Source organism: Phyllobates terribilis, unplaced genomic scaffold (genome assembly GCF_046119375.1).
Source record: "Phyllobates terribilis strain yellow unplaced genomic scaffold, ASM4611937v1 Scaffold_7__3_contigs__length_470593459, whole genome shotgun sequence".
NCBI lineage: Eukaryota > Metazoa > Chordata > Amphibia > Anura > Dendrobatidae > Phyllobates > Phyllobates terribilis.
In genome coordinates this window covers 155,173,155-155,187,119 of record NW_027362767.1, presented here as the reverse complement: position 1 = coordinate 155,187,119, position 13,965 = coordinate 155,173,155, and the positions used below count along the sequence as shown (strand labels likewise).

At 34.7% G+C, this 13,965-nt stretch overlaps 1 protein-coding gene across 1 annotated transcript in view; it reads right to left on the bottom strand.

Moving 5' to 3' along the window:
• Positions 1 to 13,965, bottom strand: part of KIRREL1 (kirre like nephrin family adhesion molecule 1) — a 344,587-nt gene that overhangs the window by 31,293 nt on the left and 299,329 nt on the right. Inside the window, exon 3 of the mRNA XM_073639476.1 lies at positions 11,211 to 11,360. Within this exon, the coding sequence (XP_073495577.1) occupies positions 11,211 to 11,360 (150 nt within the window). The remainder of the gene's footprint in view (positions 1 to 11,210; positions 11,361 to 13,965) is intronic.

Sequence of the window (13,965 nt, the reverse complement as noted above, 5' to 3'; positions counted from 1 at the left end):
AGTAGTTACATTCGTGTACATAGGGGCAGTATTATAGTAGTTATATTCTTGTACATAGGAGCAGTATTATAGTAGTTATATTTTTGTACATAGGGGCAGTATTATAGTGGTTATATTCTTGTACATAGGGGGCAGTATTATAGTAGTTATATTCTTGTACATAGGGGGCAGTATTATAGTAGTTATATTCTTGTACATAGGGAGCATTATTATAGTAGTTATATTCTTGTACATAGGAGGCAGTATTATAGTAGTTATATTCTTGTAAATAGGGGGCAGTATTCTTGTAGTTATATTCTTGTACATAGGAGCAGTATTATAGTAGTTATATTCTTATACATAGGAGCAGTATTATAGTAGTTATATTCTTGTACATAGGAGCAGTATTATAGTAGTTATATTCTTGTACATAGGAGCAGTATTATAGTAGTTATATTCTTGTACATAGGAGCAGTATTATAGTAGTTATATTCTTGTACATAGTGGCAGTATTATAGTAGTTATATTCTTGTACATAGGAGCAGTATTATAGTAGTTATATTCTTGTACATAGGGGGCAGTATTATTGTAGTTATATTCTTGTACATAGGAGCAGTATTATAGTAGTTATATTCTTCTACATAGGAGCAGTATTATAGTAGTTATATTCTTGTACATAGGAGCAGTATTACAGTAGTTATATTCTTGTACATAGTGGCAGTATTATAGTAGTTATATTCTTGTACATAGGGAGCATTATTATAGTAGTTATATTCTTGTACATAGGAGCAGTATTATAGTAGTTATATTCTTGTAAATAGGGGGCAGTATTATAGTAGGTATATTCTTGTACATAGGAGCAGTATTATATTAGTTATATTCTTGTATATAGGAGCAGTATTATAGTAGTTATGTTCTTGTACATAGGGGGCAGTATTATAGTAGATATATTCTTGGACATAGGAGGCAGTATTATAGTAGTTATATTCTTATACATAGGGAGCAGTATTATAGTAGATATATTCTTATACATAGGGGGCAGTATTATAGTAGTTATATTCCTGTACATAGGAGCAGTATTATACTAGTTATAGTCTTGTACATAGGGGGCAGTATTATAGTAGTTACATTCGTGTACATAGGGGCAGTATTATAGTAGTTATATTCTTGTACATAGGAGCAGTATTATAGTAGTTATATTTTTGTACATAGGGGCAGTATTATAGTGGTTATATTCTTGTACATAGGGGGCAGTATTATAGTAGTTATATTCTTGTACATAGGGGGCAGTATTATAGTAGTTATATTCTTGTACATAAGAGCAGTATTATAGTGGTCATATTCTTGTACATAGGAGCAGTATTATAGTAGTTATATTCTTGTACATAGGGGGCAGTATTATTGTAGTTATATTCTTGTACATAGGAGCAGTATTATAGTAGTTATATTCTTGTACATAGGAGCAGTATTATAGTAGTTATATTCTTGTACATAGGAGCAGTATTATAGTAGTTATATTCTTGTACATAGGAGCAGTATTATAGTAGTTATATTCTTGTACATAGGAGCAGTATTATAGTAGTTATATTCTTGTACATAGTGGCAGTATTATAGTAGTTATATTCTTGTACATAGGAGCAGTATTATAGTAGTTATATTCTTGTACATAGGGGGCAGTATTATTGTAGTTATATTCTTGTACATAGGAGCAGTATTATAGTAGTTATATTCTTCTACATAGGAGCAGTATTATAGTAGTTATATTCTTGTACATAGGAGCAGTATTACAGTAGTTATATTCTTGTACATAGTGGCAGTATTATAGTAGTTATATTCTTGTACATAGGAGCAGTATTATAGTAGTTATATTCTTGTACATAGGGGCAGTATTATAGTGGTTATATTCTTGTACATAGGGGGCAGTATTATAGTAGTTGTATTCTTGTACATAGGGGGCAGTATTATAGTAGTTATATTCTTGTACATAGGAGCAGTATTATAGTGGTCATATTCTTGTACATAGGAGCAGTATTATAGTAGTTATATTCTTGTACATAGGGGGCAGTATTATTGTAGTTATATTCTTGTACATAGGAGCAGTATTATAGTAGTTATATTCTTGTACATAGGAGCAGTATTATAGTAGTTATATTCTTGTACATAGGAGCAGTATTATAGTAGTTATATTCTTGGACATAGGAGCAGTATTATAGTAGTTATATTCTTGTACATAGGAGCAGTATTATAGTAGTTATATTCTTGTACATAGGAGCAGTATTACAGTAGTTATATTCTTGTACATAGTGGCAGTATTATAGTAGTTATATTCTTGTACATAGGAGCAGTATTATAGTAGTTATATTCTTGTACATAGGGAGCATTATTATAGTAGTTATATTCTTGTACATAGGAGCAGTATTATAGTAGTTATATTCTTGTAAATAGGGGGCAGTATTATAGTAGGTATATTCTTGTACATAGGAGCAGTATTATATTAGTTATATTCTTGTATATAGGAGCAGTATTATAGTAGTTATGTTCTTGTACATAGGGGGCAGTATTATAGTAGATATATTCTTGGACATAGGAGGCAGTATTATAGTAGTTATATTCTTATACATAGGGAGCAGTATTATAGTAGATATATTCTTATACATAGGGGGCAGTATTATAGTAGTTATATTCCTGTACATAGGAGCAGTATTATAGTAGTTATAGTCTTGTACATAGGGGGCAGTATTATAGTAGTTACATTCGTGTACATAGGGGCAGTATTATAGTAGTTATATTCTTGTACATAGGAGCAGTATTATAGTAGTTATATTCTTGTACATAGGGGCAGTATTATAGTGGTTATATTCTTGTACATAGGGGGCAGTATTATAGTAGTTGTATTCTTGTACATAGGGGGCAGTATTATAGTAGTTATATTCTTGTACATAGGAGCAGTATTATAGTGGTCATATTCTTGTACATAGGAGCAGTATTATAGTAGTTATATTCTTGTACATAGGGGGCAGTATTATTGTAGTTATATTCTTGTACATAGGAGCAGTATTATAGTAGTTATATTCTTGTACATAGGAGCAGTATTATAGTAGTTATATTCTTGTACATAGGAGCAGTATTATAGTAGTTATATTCTTGTACATAGGAGCAGTATTAGAGTAGTTATATTCTTGTACATAGGAGCAGTATTATAGTAGTTATATTCTTGTACATAGTGGCAGTATTATAGTAGTTATATTCTTGTACATAGGAGCAGTATTATAGTAGTTATATTCTTGTACATAGGGGGCAGTATTATTGTAGTTATATTCTTGTACATAGGAGCAGTATTATAGTAGTTATATTCTTCTACATAGGAGCAGTATTATAGTAGTTATATTCTTGTACATAGGAGCAGTATTATAGTAGTTATATTCTTGTACATAGTGGCAGTATTATAGTAGTTATATTCTTGTACATAGGAGCAGTATTATAGTAGTTATATTCTTGTACATAGGGAGCATTATTATAGTAGTTATATTCTTGTACATAGGAGCAGTATTATAGTAGTTATATTCTTGTAAATAGGGGGCAGTATTATAGTAGGTATATTCTTGTACATAGGAGCAGTATTATATTAGTTATATTCTTGTATATAGGAGCAGTATTATAGTAGTTATGTTCTTGTACATAGGGGGCAGTATTATAGTAGATATATTCTTGGACATAGGAGGCAGTATTATAGTAGTTATATTCTTATACATAGGGAGCAGTATTATAGTAGATATATTCTTATACATAGGGGGCAGTATTATAGTAGTTATATTCCTGTACATAGGAGCAGTATTATAGTAGTTATAGTCTTGTACATAGGGGGCAGTATTATAGTAGTTACATTCGTGTACATAGGGGCAGTATTATAGTAGTTATATTCTTGTACATAGGAGCAGTATTATAGTAGTTGTATTCTTGTACATAGGGGGCAGTATTATAGTAGTTATATTCTTGTACATAGGAGCAGTATTATAGTGGTCATATTCTTGTACATAGGAGCAGTATTATAGTAGTTATATTCTTGTACATAGGGGGCAGTATTATTGTAGTTATATTCTTGTACATAGGAGCAGTATTATAGTAGTTATATTCTTGTACATAGGAGCAGTATTATAGTAGTTATATTCTTGTACATAGGAGCAGTATTATAGTAGTTATATTCTTGTACATAGGAGCAGTATTATAGTAGTTATATTCTTGTACATAGGAGCAGTATTATAGTAGTTATATTCTTGTACATAGTGGCAGTATTATAGTAGTTATATTCTTGTACATAGGAGCAGTATTATAGTAGTTATATTCTTGTACATAGGGGGCAGTATTATTGTAGTTATATTCTTGTACATAGGAGCAGTATTATAGTAGTTATATTCTTCTACATAGGAGCAGTATTATAGTAGTTATATTCTTGTACATAGGGGGCAGTATTATTGTAGTTATATTCTTGTACATAGGAGCAGTATTATAGTAGTTATATTCTTCTACATAGGAGCAGTATTATAGTAGTTATATTCTTGTACATAGGAGCAGTATTACAGTAGTTATATTCTTGTACATAGTGGCAGTATTATAGTAGTTATATTCTTGTACATAGGAGCAGTATTATAGTAGTTATATTCTTGTACATAGGGAGCATTATTATAGTAGTTATATTCTTGTACATAGGAGCAGTATTATAGTAGTTATATTCTTGTAAATAGGGGGCAGTATTATAGTAGGTATATTCTTGTACATAGGAGCAGTATTATATTAGTTATATTCTTGTATATAGGAGCAGTATTATAGTAGTTATGTTCTTGTACATAGGGGGCAGTATTATAGTAGATATATTCTTGGACATAGGAGGCAGTATTATAGTAGTTATATTCTTATACATAGGGAGCAGTATTATAGTAGATATATTCTTATACATAGGGGGCAGTATTATAGTAGTTATATTCCTGTACATAGGAGCAGTATTATAGTAGTTATAGTCTTGTACATAGGGGGCAGTATTATAGTAGTTACATTCGTGTACATAGGGGCAGTATTATAGTAGTTATATTCTTGTACATAGGAGCAGTATTATAGTAGTTATATTCTTGTACATAGGGGCAGTATTATAGTGGTTATATTCTTGTACATAGGGGGCAGTATTATAGTAGTTGTATTCTTGTACATAGGGGGCAGTATTATAGTAGTTATATTCTTGTACATAGGAGCAGTATTATAGTGGTCATATTCTTGTACATAGGAGCAGTATTATAGTAGTTATATTCTTGTACATAGGGGGCAGTATTATTGTAGTTATATTCTTGTACATAGGAGCAGTATTATAGTAGTTATATTCTTGTACATAGGAGCAGTATTATAGTAGTTATATTCTTGTACATAGGAGCAGTATTATAGTAGTTATATTCTTGTACATAGGAGCAGTATTAGAGTAGTTATATTCTTGTACATAGGAGCAGTATTATAGTAGTTATATTCTTGTACATAGTGGCAGTATTATAGTAGTTATATTCTTGTACATAGGAGCAGTATTATAGTAGTTATATTCTTGTACATAGGGGGCAGTATTATTGTAGTTATATTCTTGTACATAGGAGCAGTATTATAGTAGTTATATTCTTCTACATAGGAGCAGTATTATAGTAGTTATATTCTTGTACATAGGAGCAGTATTATAGTAGTTATATTCTTGTACATAGTGGCAGTATTATAGTAGTTATATTCTTGTACATAGGAGCAGTATTATAGTAGTTATATTCTTGTACATAGGGAGCATTATTATAGTAGTTATATTCTTGTACATAGGAGCAGTATTATAGTAGTTATATTCTTGTAAATAGGGGGCAGTATTATAGTAGGTATATTCTTGTACATAGGAGCAGTATTATATTAGTTATATTCTTGTATATAGGAGCAGTATTATAGTAGTTATGTTCTTGTACATAGGGGGCAGTATTATAGTAGATATATTCTTGGACATAGGAGGCAGTATTATAGTAGTTATATTCTTATACATAGGGAGCAGTATTATAGTAGATATATTCTTATACATAGGGGGCAGTATTATAGTAGTTATATTCCTGTACATAGGAGCAGTATTATAGTAGTTATAGTCTTGTACATAGGGGGCAGTATTATAGTAGTTACATTCGTGTACATAGGGGCAGTATTATAGTAGTTATATTCTTGTACATAGGAGCAGTATTATAGTAGTTGTATTCTTGTACATAGGGGGCAGTATTATAGTAGTTATATTCTTGTACATAGGAGCAGTATTATAGTGGTCATATTCTTGTACATAGGAGCAGTATTATAGTAGTTATATTCTTGTACATAGGAGCAGTATTATAGTGGTCATATTCTTGTACATAGGAGCAGTATTATAGTAGTTATATTCTTGTACATAGGGGGCAGTATTATTGTAGTTATATTCTTGTACATAGGAGCAGTATTATAGTAGTTATATTCTTGTACATAGGAGCAGTATTATAGTAGTTATATTCTTGTACATAGGAGCAGTATTATAGTAGTTATATTCTTGTACATAGGAGCAGTATTAGAGTAGTTATATTCTTGTACATAGGAGCAGTATTATAGTAGTTATATTCTTGTACATAGTGGCAGTATTATAGTAGTTATATTCTTGTACATAGGAGCAGTATTATAGTAGTTATATTCTTGTACATAGGGGGCAGTATTATTGTAGTTATATTCTTGTACATAGGAGCAGTATTATAGTAGTTATATTCTTCTACATAGGAGCAGTATTATAGTAGTTATATTCTTGTACATAGGAGCAGTATTATAGTAGTTATATTCTTGTACATAGTGGCAGTATTATAGTAGTTATATTCTTGTACATAGGAGCAGTATTATAGTAGTTATATTCTTGTACATAGGGAGCATTATTATAGTAGTTATATTCTTGTACATAGGAGCAGTATTATAGTAGTTATATTCTTGTAAATAGGGGGCAGTATTATAGTAGGTATATTCTTGTACATAGGAGCAGTATTATATTAGTTATATTCTTGTATATAGGAGCAGTATTATAGTAGTTATGTTCTTGTACATAGGGGGCAGTATTATAGTAGATATATTCTTGGACATAGGAGGCAGTATTATAGTAGTTATATTCTTATACATAGGGAGCAGTATTATAGTAGATATATTCTTATACATAGGGGGCAGTATTATAGTAGTTATATTCCTGTACATAGGAGCAGTATTATAGTAGTTATAGTCTTGTACATAGGGGGCAGTATTATAGTAGTTACATTCGTGTACATAGGGGCAGTATTATAGTAGTTATATTCTTGTACATAGGAGCAGTATTATAGTAGTTGTATTCTTGTACATAGGGGGCAGTATTATAGTAGTTATATTCTTGTACATAGGAGCAGTATTATAGTGGTCATATTCTTGTACATAGGAGCAGTATTATAGTAGTTATATTCTTGTACATAGGGGGCAGTATTATTGTAGTTATATTCTTGTACATAGGAGCAGTATTATAGTAGTTATATTCTTGTACATAGGAGCAGTATTATAGTAGTTATATTCTTGTACATAGGAGCAGTATTATAGTAGTTATATTCTTGTACATAGGAGCAGTATTATAGTAGTTATATTCTTGTACATAGGAGCAGTATTATAGTAGTTATATTCTTGTACATAGTGGCAGTATTATAGTAGTTATATTCTTGTACATAGGAGCAGTATTATAGTAGTTATATTCTTGTACATAGGGGGCAGTATTATTGTAGTTATATTCTTGTACATAGGAGCAGTATTATAGTAGTTATATTCTTCTACATAGGAGCAGTATTATAGTAGTTATATTCTTGTACATAGGGGGCAGTATTATTGTAGTTATATTCTTGTACATAGGAGCAGTATTATAGTAGTTATATTCTTCTACATAGGAGCAGTATTATAGTAGTTATATTCTTGTACATAGGAGCAGTATTACAGTAGTTATATTCTTGTACATAGTGGCAGTATTATAGTAGTTATATTCTTGTACATAGGAGCAGTATTATAGTAGTTATATTCTTGTACATAGGGAGCATTATTATAGTAGTTATATTCTTGTACATAGGAGCAGTATTATAGTAGTTATATTCTTGTAAATAGGGGGCAGTATTATAGTAGGTATATTCTTGTACATAGGAGCAGTATTATATTAGTTATATTCTTGTATATAGGAGCAGTATTATAGTAGTTATGTTCTTGTACATAGGGGGCAGTATTATAGTAGATATATTCTTGGACATAGGAGGCAGTATTATAGTAGTTATATTCTTATACATAGGGAGCAGTATTATAGTAGATATATTCTTATACATAGGGGGCAGTATTATAGTAGTTATATTCCTGTACATAGGAGCAGTATTATAGTAGTTATAGTCTTGTACATAGGGGGCAGTATTATAGTAGTTACATTCGTGTACATAGGGGCAGTATTATAGTAGTTATATTCTTGTACATAGGAGCAGTATTATAGTAGTTATATTCTTGTACATAGGGGCAGTATTATAGTGGTTATATTCTTGTACATAGGGGGCAGTATTATAGTAGTTGTATTCTTGTACATAGGGGGCAGTATTATAGTAGTTATATTCTTGTACATAGGAGCAGTATTATAGTGGTCATATTCTTGTACATAGGAGCAGTATTATAGTAGTTATATTCTTGTACATAGGGGGCAGTATTATTGTAGTTATATTCTTGTACATAGGAGCAGTATTATAGTAGTTATATTCTTGTACATAGGAGCAGTATTATAGTAGTTATATTCTTGTACATAGGAGCAGTATTATAGTAGTTATATTCTTGTACATAGGAGCAGTATTAGAGTAGTTATATTCTTGTACATAGGAGCAGTATTATAGTAGTTATATTCTTGTACATAGTGGCAGTATTATAGTAGTTATATTCTTGTACATAGGAGCAGTATTATAGTAGTTATATTCTTGTACATAGGGGGCAGTATTATTGTAGTTATATTCTTGTACATAGGAGCAGTATTATAGTAGTTATATTCTTCTACATAGGAGCAGTATTATAGTAGTTATATTCTTGTACATAGGAGCAGTATTATAGTAGTTATATTCTTGTACATAGTGGCAGTATTATAGTAGTTATATTCTTGTACATAGGAGCAGTATTATAGTAGTTATATTCTTGTACATAGGGAGCATTATTATAGTAGTTATATTCTTGTACATAGGAGCAGTATTATAGTAGTTATATTCTTGTAAATAGGGGGCAGTATTATAGTAGGTATATTCTTGTACATAGGAGCAGTATTATATTAGTTATATTCTTGTATATAGGAGCAGTATTATAGTAGTTATGTTCTTGTACATAGGGGGCAGTATTATAGTAGATATATTCTTGGACATAGGAGGCAGTATTATAGTAGTTATATTCTTATACATAGGGAGCAGTATTATAGTAGATATATTCTTATACATAGGGGGCAGTATTATAGTAGTTATATTCCTGTACATAGGAGCAGTATTATAGTAGTTATAGTCTTGTACATAGGGGGCAGTATTATAGTAGTTACATTCGTGTACATAGGGGCAGTATTATAGTAGTTATATTCTTGTACATAGGAGCAGTATTATAGTAGTTGTATTCTTGTACATAGGGGGCAGTATTATAGTAGTTATATTCTTGTACATAGGAGCAGTATTATAGTGGTCATATTCTTGTACATAGGAGCAGTATTATAGTAGTTATATTCTTGTACATAGGGGGCAGTATTATTGTAGTTATATTCTTGTACATAGGAGCAGTATTATAGTAGTTATATTCTTGTACATAGGAGCAGTATTATAGTAGTTATATTCTTGTACATAGGAGCAGTATTATAGTAGTTATATTCTTGTACATAGGAGCAGTATTATAGTAGTTATATTCTTGTACATAGGAGCAGTATTATAGTAGTTATATTCTTGTACATAGTGGCAGTATTATAGTAGTTATATTCTTGTACATAGGAGCAGTATTATAGTAGTTATATTCTTGTACTTAGGGGCAGTATTATAGTAGTTATATTCTTGTACATAGGAGGCAGTATTATAGTAGTTATATTCTTGTACATAGTGGCAGTATTATAGTAGTTATATTCTTGTACATAGGAGCAGTATTATAGTAGTTATATTCTTGTACATAGGGGGCAGTATTATAGTAGGTATATTCTTGTACATAGGAGCAGTATTATATTAGTTATATTCTTGTATATAGGAGCAGTATTATAGTAGTTATATTCTTGTACATAGGGGCAGTATTATAGTAGTATAGTATGTGTGATGGGGTCTTCCTGTGAACATAGTGTTGTTCTTCACTTTTATTTTACTGCATAAGGGAATACAATATGAGGATATAATCTACATCACAATATAACAAGATACAAATGAAGATATCTGTAGGATAAGACTCGGTTTTGTGATTCTGTATTCTGGTGGCGGCAGAGGATTTAGCATAAGACTTGTAAACATTATTCTTCTATTAGCGGCAAATGGGGCATTGAGGTGTCGGTAACAAGACTCGTGACTGCGGGAAGCTGTGTACGGTGAAATAGGTGAGAGGGAAAAAAAATATCCTGAGATTTCACAGAGGAGAAACCTTGGACAATGAAGCCTTTGTTGCTCTCCATCCTTTATACTATTCCTGGGAGGGCAAGCACTTGGAGCATTTCTGCCTGGCTGGCTGCTAATTGTCGCCGTTCAGGCTGCGGCATGTTCTGGATCGCACCGAAAAAAAGAGACAACCTGGCGAGGTGGGGTAGGAGCTGCACCCTCTGGGTAAACACAAAGCCATTTTAGGTGTGACAAAGCATCAATGACTAGAGAAGACGTAGAGAATTACTCTTTAAGGTGCCCGAAACCAAACTGCTGCGGAACCTCTTGACATTATACGACCCCATCCTAAATCCTATACCGTTCAGGGGCAGTTGATCTTTTGTCGCTCAGATATCTTTGGCGCCAGACTCTTTTATTGGAAATATTAACGACCGGTCGAAAAAAAAAAATCCAACTCAGCCGATGAATATTCCCTTTGGGATCAGTCAGCGGGTGACTGACGGCACCGCCAAACCTTCGTCTGAAGGCCCTTTAGGAGTTTCTGATCCGCGATATACGCGGCAGCGCTCCATCACTGAAATTAGGACCTCAGTAAGTCCTTACTTAACACGGTCAGTTTCGCTTTTTTGGATCTCAAGGCGGCCTCGGTGGCTTGGCACTCGAAATTGGCGTCATCCTCAATGCTGGCGTTGGTAATTTCCAGGTTGTATTGCCCAGATTCAGGTTTCCCGACAACTTGGTAGCGTGGCCAGACTGCGAAGAAAGAAGAGAGAGGCAAGAGATTCAATCAACCGGACCAAGATATGGCGGAGTAGAGATACACTATACCGTACATATGGCAGTCTTATTAGTTGGTGTCCAGCATTGCTCTGGACGGACTTTACCTAGTACTGTGGATACATACAGTTCCTATCTGTGCCTTTAGGTGGCAGTGTTACACCAGGCTAGCACGGTCTATCGGGAGACGCTATATGTGGGGTGTCATTTCAGACCATTGTCTCTGATATTACGGGGGGCTGATAAAGAACAGGCCGCGGCCGACTGATCGAGCAGACTAAAGCCGTAGACCAGCCCAGTCTACAGGCAGACGTTCGCCATATCATGTCGCGGCTCAAAGGGAGTTATAACCTGACGTAACATTACAACAGCGCTCATAAAGATCCCTAGTCAGTGACTAATAGGCTTTACAGTGGGCTGCTTCTGGGGTTTTGTCCTTTCCCATACACAGGAGGCTATGTGCCACCTGGGTGCTGGTATTTGGATGGCACAGGTGCTTCCCAAGTAAATGAAGCAAGTTGCCCATCTATCCAGGCATTTTCTGCCTATTCGCAGCAGCCGACTCACCAGGTGGGTCAGGGGACCGCCATTTTAAACATAGCTGAGTGTCCCTCACATACGAAAATGGGATTATCCCCATAAAATGTCCCCCCTGGGATCAGCTGTAACCTGTAGTGAAACCTAGCAGTAAGTATTCAGTTTTCCTGCAGTGCCCCCACAGGGGAAGTGAAGTATTGCACAGTATCCATTCGTATCTATGCATCTACAGAATCAGATATTAACAAAAAATGGAAAGAAAGGATTAATTCTGCGCCGCCAGTGGATCAAGGATGAGAGGTAACTGGTATCCAGAAATTCGGTTTATTTGTCAACGCGTTTCGAAGTTCATAACTTCTTCATCAGGATAATTGGCACATTGTGGTTGGTCCCGATGAAGAAGTTTTCAACTTCGAAACGCGTTGACAAATAAACCACATTTCTGGATACCAGTTACCTCTCATCCTTGATCCGCTGGCGGCGCAGAATTAATCCTTTCTTTCCATTTTTTGTTTATATCGATCTGTGGGTCTGCAGCAGTTTAAGCCCCTTAGTGGTTGTGGTCACACAACTATACCAGGTGAGTACCGCTGCCACTGGTCTCCCCACTATTACTAGGATAAAACCCTATCGCTCTTATTGTTATTTCAGTTTTATTCACCTCGTCTCCAGAACCAGAGAAGTTCTTTATTACTGTTTTCTCCTTTGACCTCTACTTACTGAAAATGTCTTAATATAGTGGATTTTCTTAACTGGACAATCCCTTTAAGGAATATGGGGTCACTTTAAACATTTTAAAAAACTAAACTTAATATGTAAGTACACATAATTTAATCACCAGGTGAATTTTGATAAATATTGGTTCTGCCCACAAAAGGGCTGCCCCCGTTTTATGTGGGCGACTTCCACATTAATGGGGCCATTGTGCGCAGGATATTCCATACCATTACTCACGTCAGATATTAACATATTTTGGATACATATCAGCAAAGCGACCCCGTGTCAGGGTGACGCCTTCACGGCTTTCATGTGGGAAATATTTTTAATATGAAGAGCAGGGTGTGAGAATATCGTCCTCGGGGCCTACAGATGCACCTACACAAGGCCGTGCAACATAAAAAGGGCAAAGATGGCAAAGAAATGTGGCTCTACCTGTTTGATGATGAGTCCGTGTGCATTACATGTCATTACTATGAGCTCATGTGTATTTTACAGAGCGGGTGTTACCATGAAGGCCTATTTCCTGCGGTTGGATATTTGGAAATGACGCCATATGTAAAATGAGGTAAGGTTTCCGAAGCATGTGGACGTATATGATCATGTGTGGTCAATCACTGGTCTTGCCAAATTATGGAAACGGACATCCGGGTGATGCTGAGTCGGACACTTTTGGTCCTGGCCCCCTTATAAAGGCCACACCAATTACTCATCTGTCCTGTGACCAGTCACCACCCGCTCAATACCTCATTTTCACTTCTCCAAGGCAAAGGAGAACATGAAAACCTCCAGCATCGCTGATTAATGGAGGAGCTTGGTGGGGCCTGGGACAACTTGTAGACCTCTATTTCCTGGGAGGGAGAGTTGTCATGTATGGCTAAGGGTCTTGTGGAGGCTATTGAAGGTCTCTCCTTTCTCCTGGGACCTCCTGAGGATTTCTGGGAGAGTAGTTGTGGCGCCCCTGTGGGTTCAGTTGCCACAGAGGTACTGCATCTCACCCAGAGGTGTGGTACCCCACTCTCAGGTAAGGAGGGAGTACTGCCCGGGACCCTAACACCTGCATCCAACATTACACTACTCCAGACCAGCAGGAGGGGCAAGATGCACTGGCTTATGCTGAGCCCTGTCCCTGGTTGGAAGTGGGGGGAACCAAGAGAGGGGGAACCATGTAGTGGGTGTGGGTGGAGGAAGCAGACAGGGGAGCACTTGAGTAGAAGTATAAAAATGGGAACCATCTTGGGAGAGACAGATCACTCTGAGAGGAGAAGGAGTGGGAGCAGGAGCTCTGTAGGAGCTCTGCTCAGAGGAGAGGGCCTAGATTGAGAGG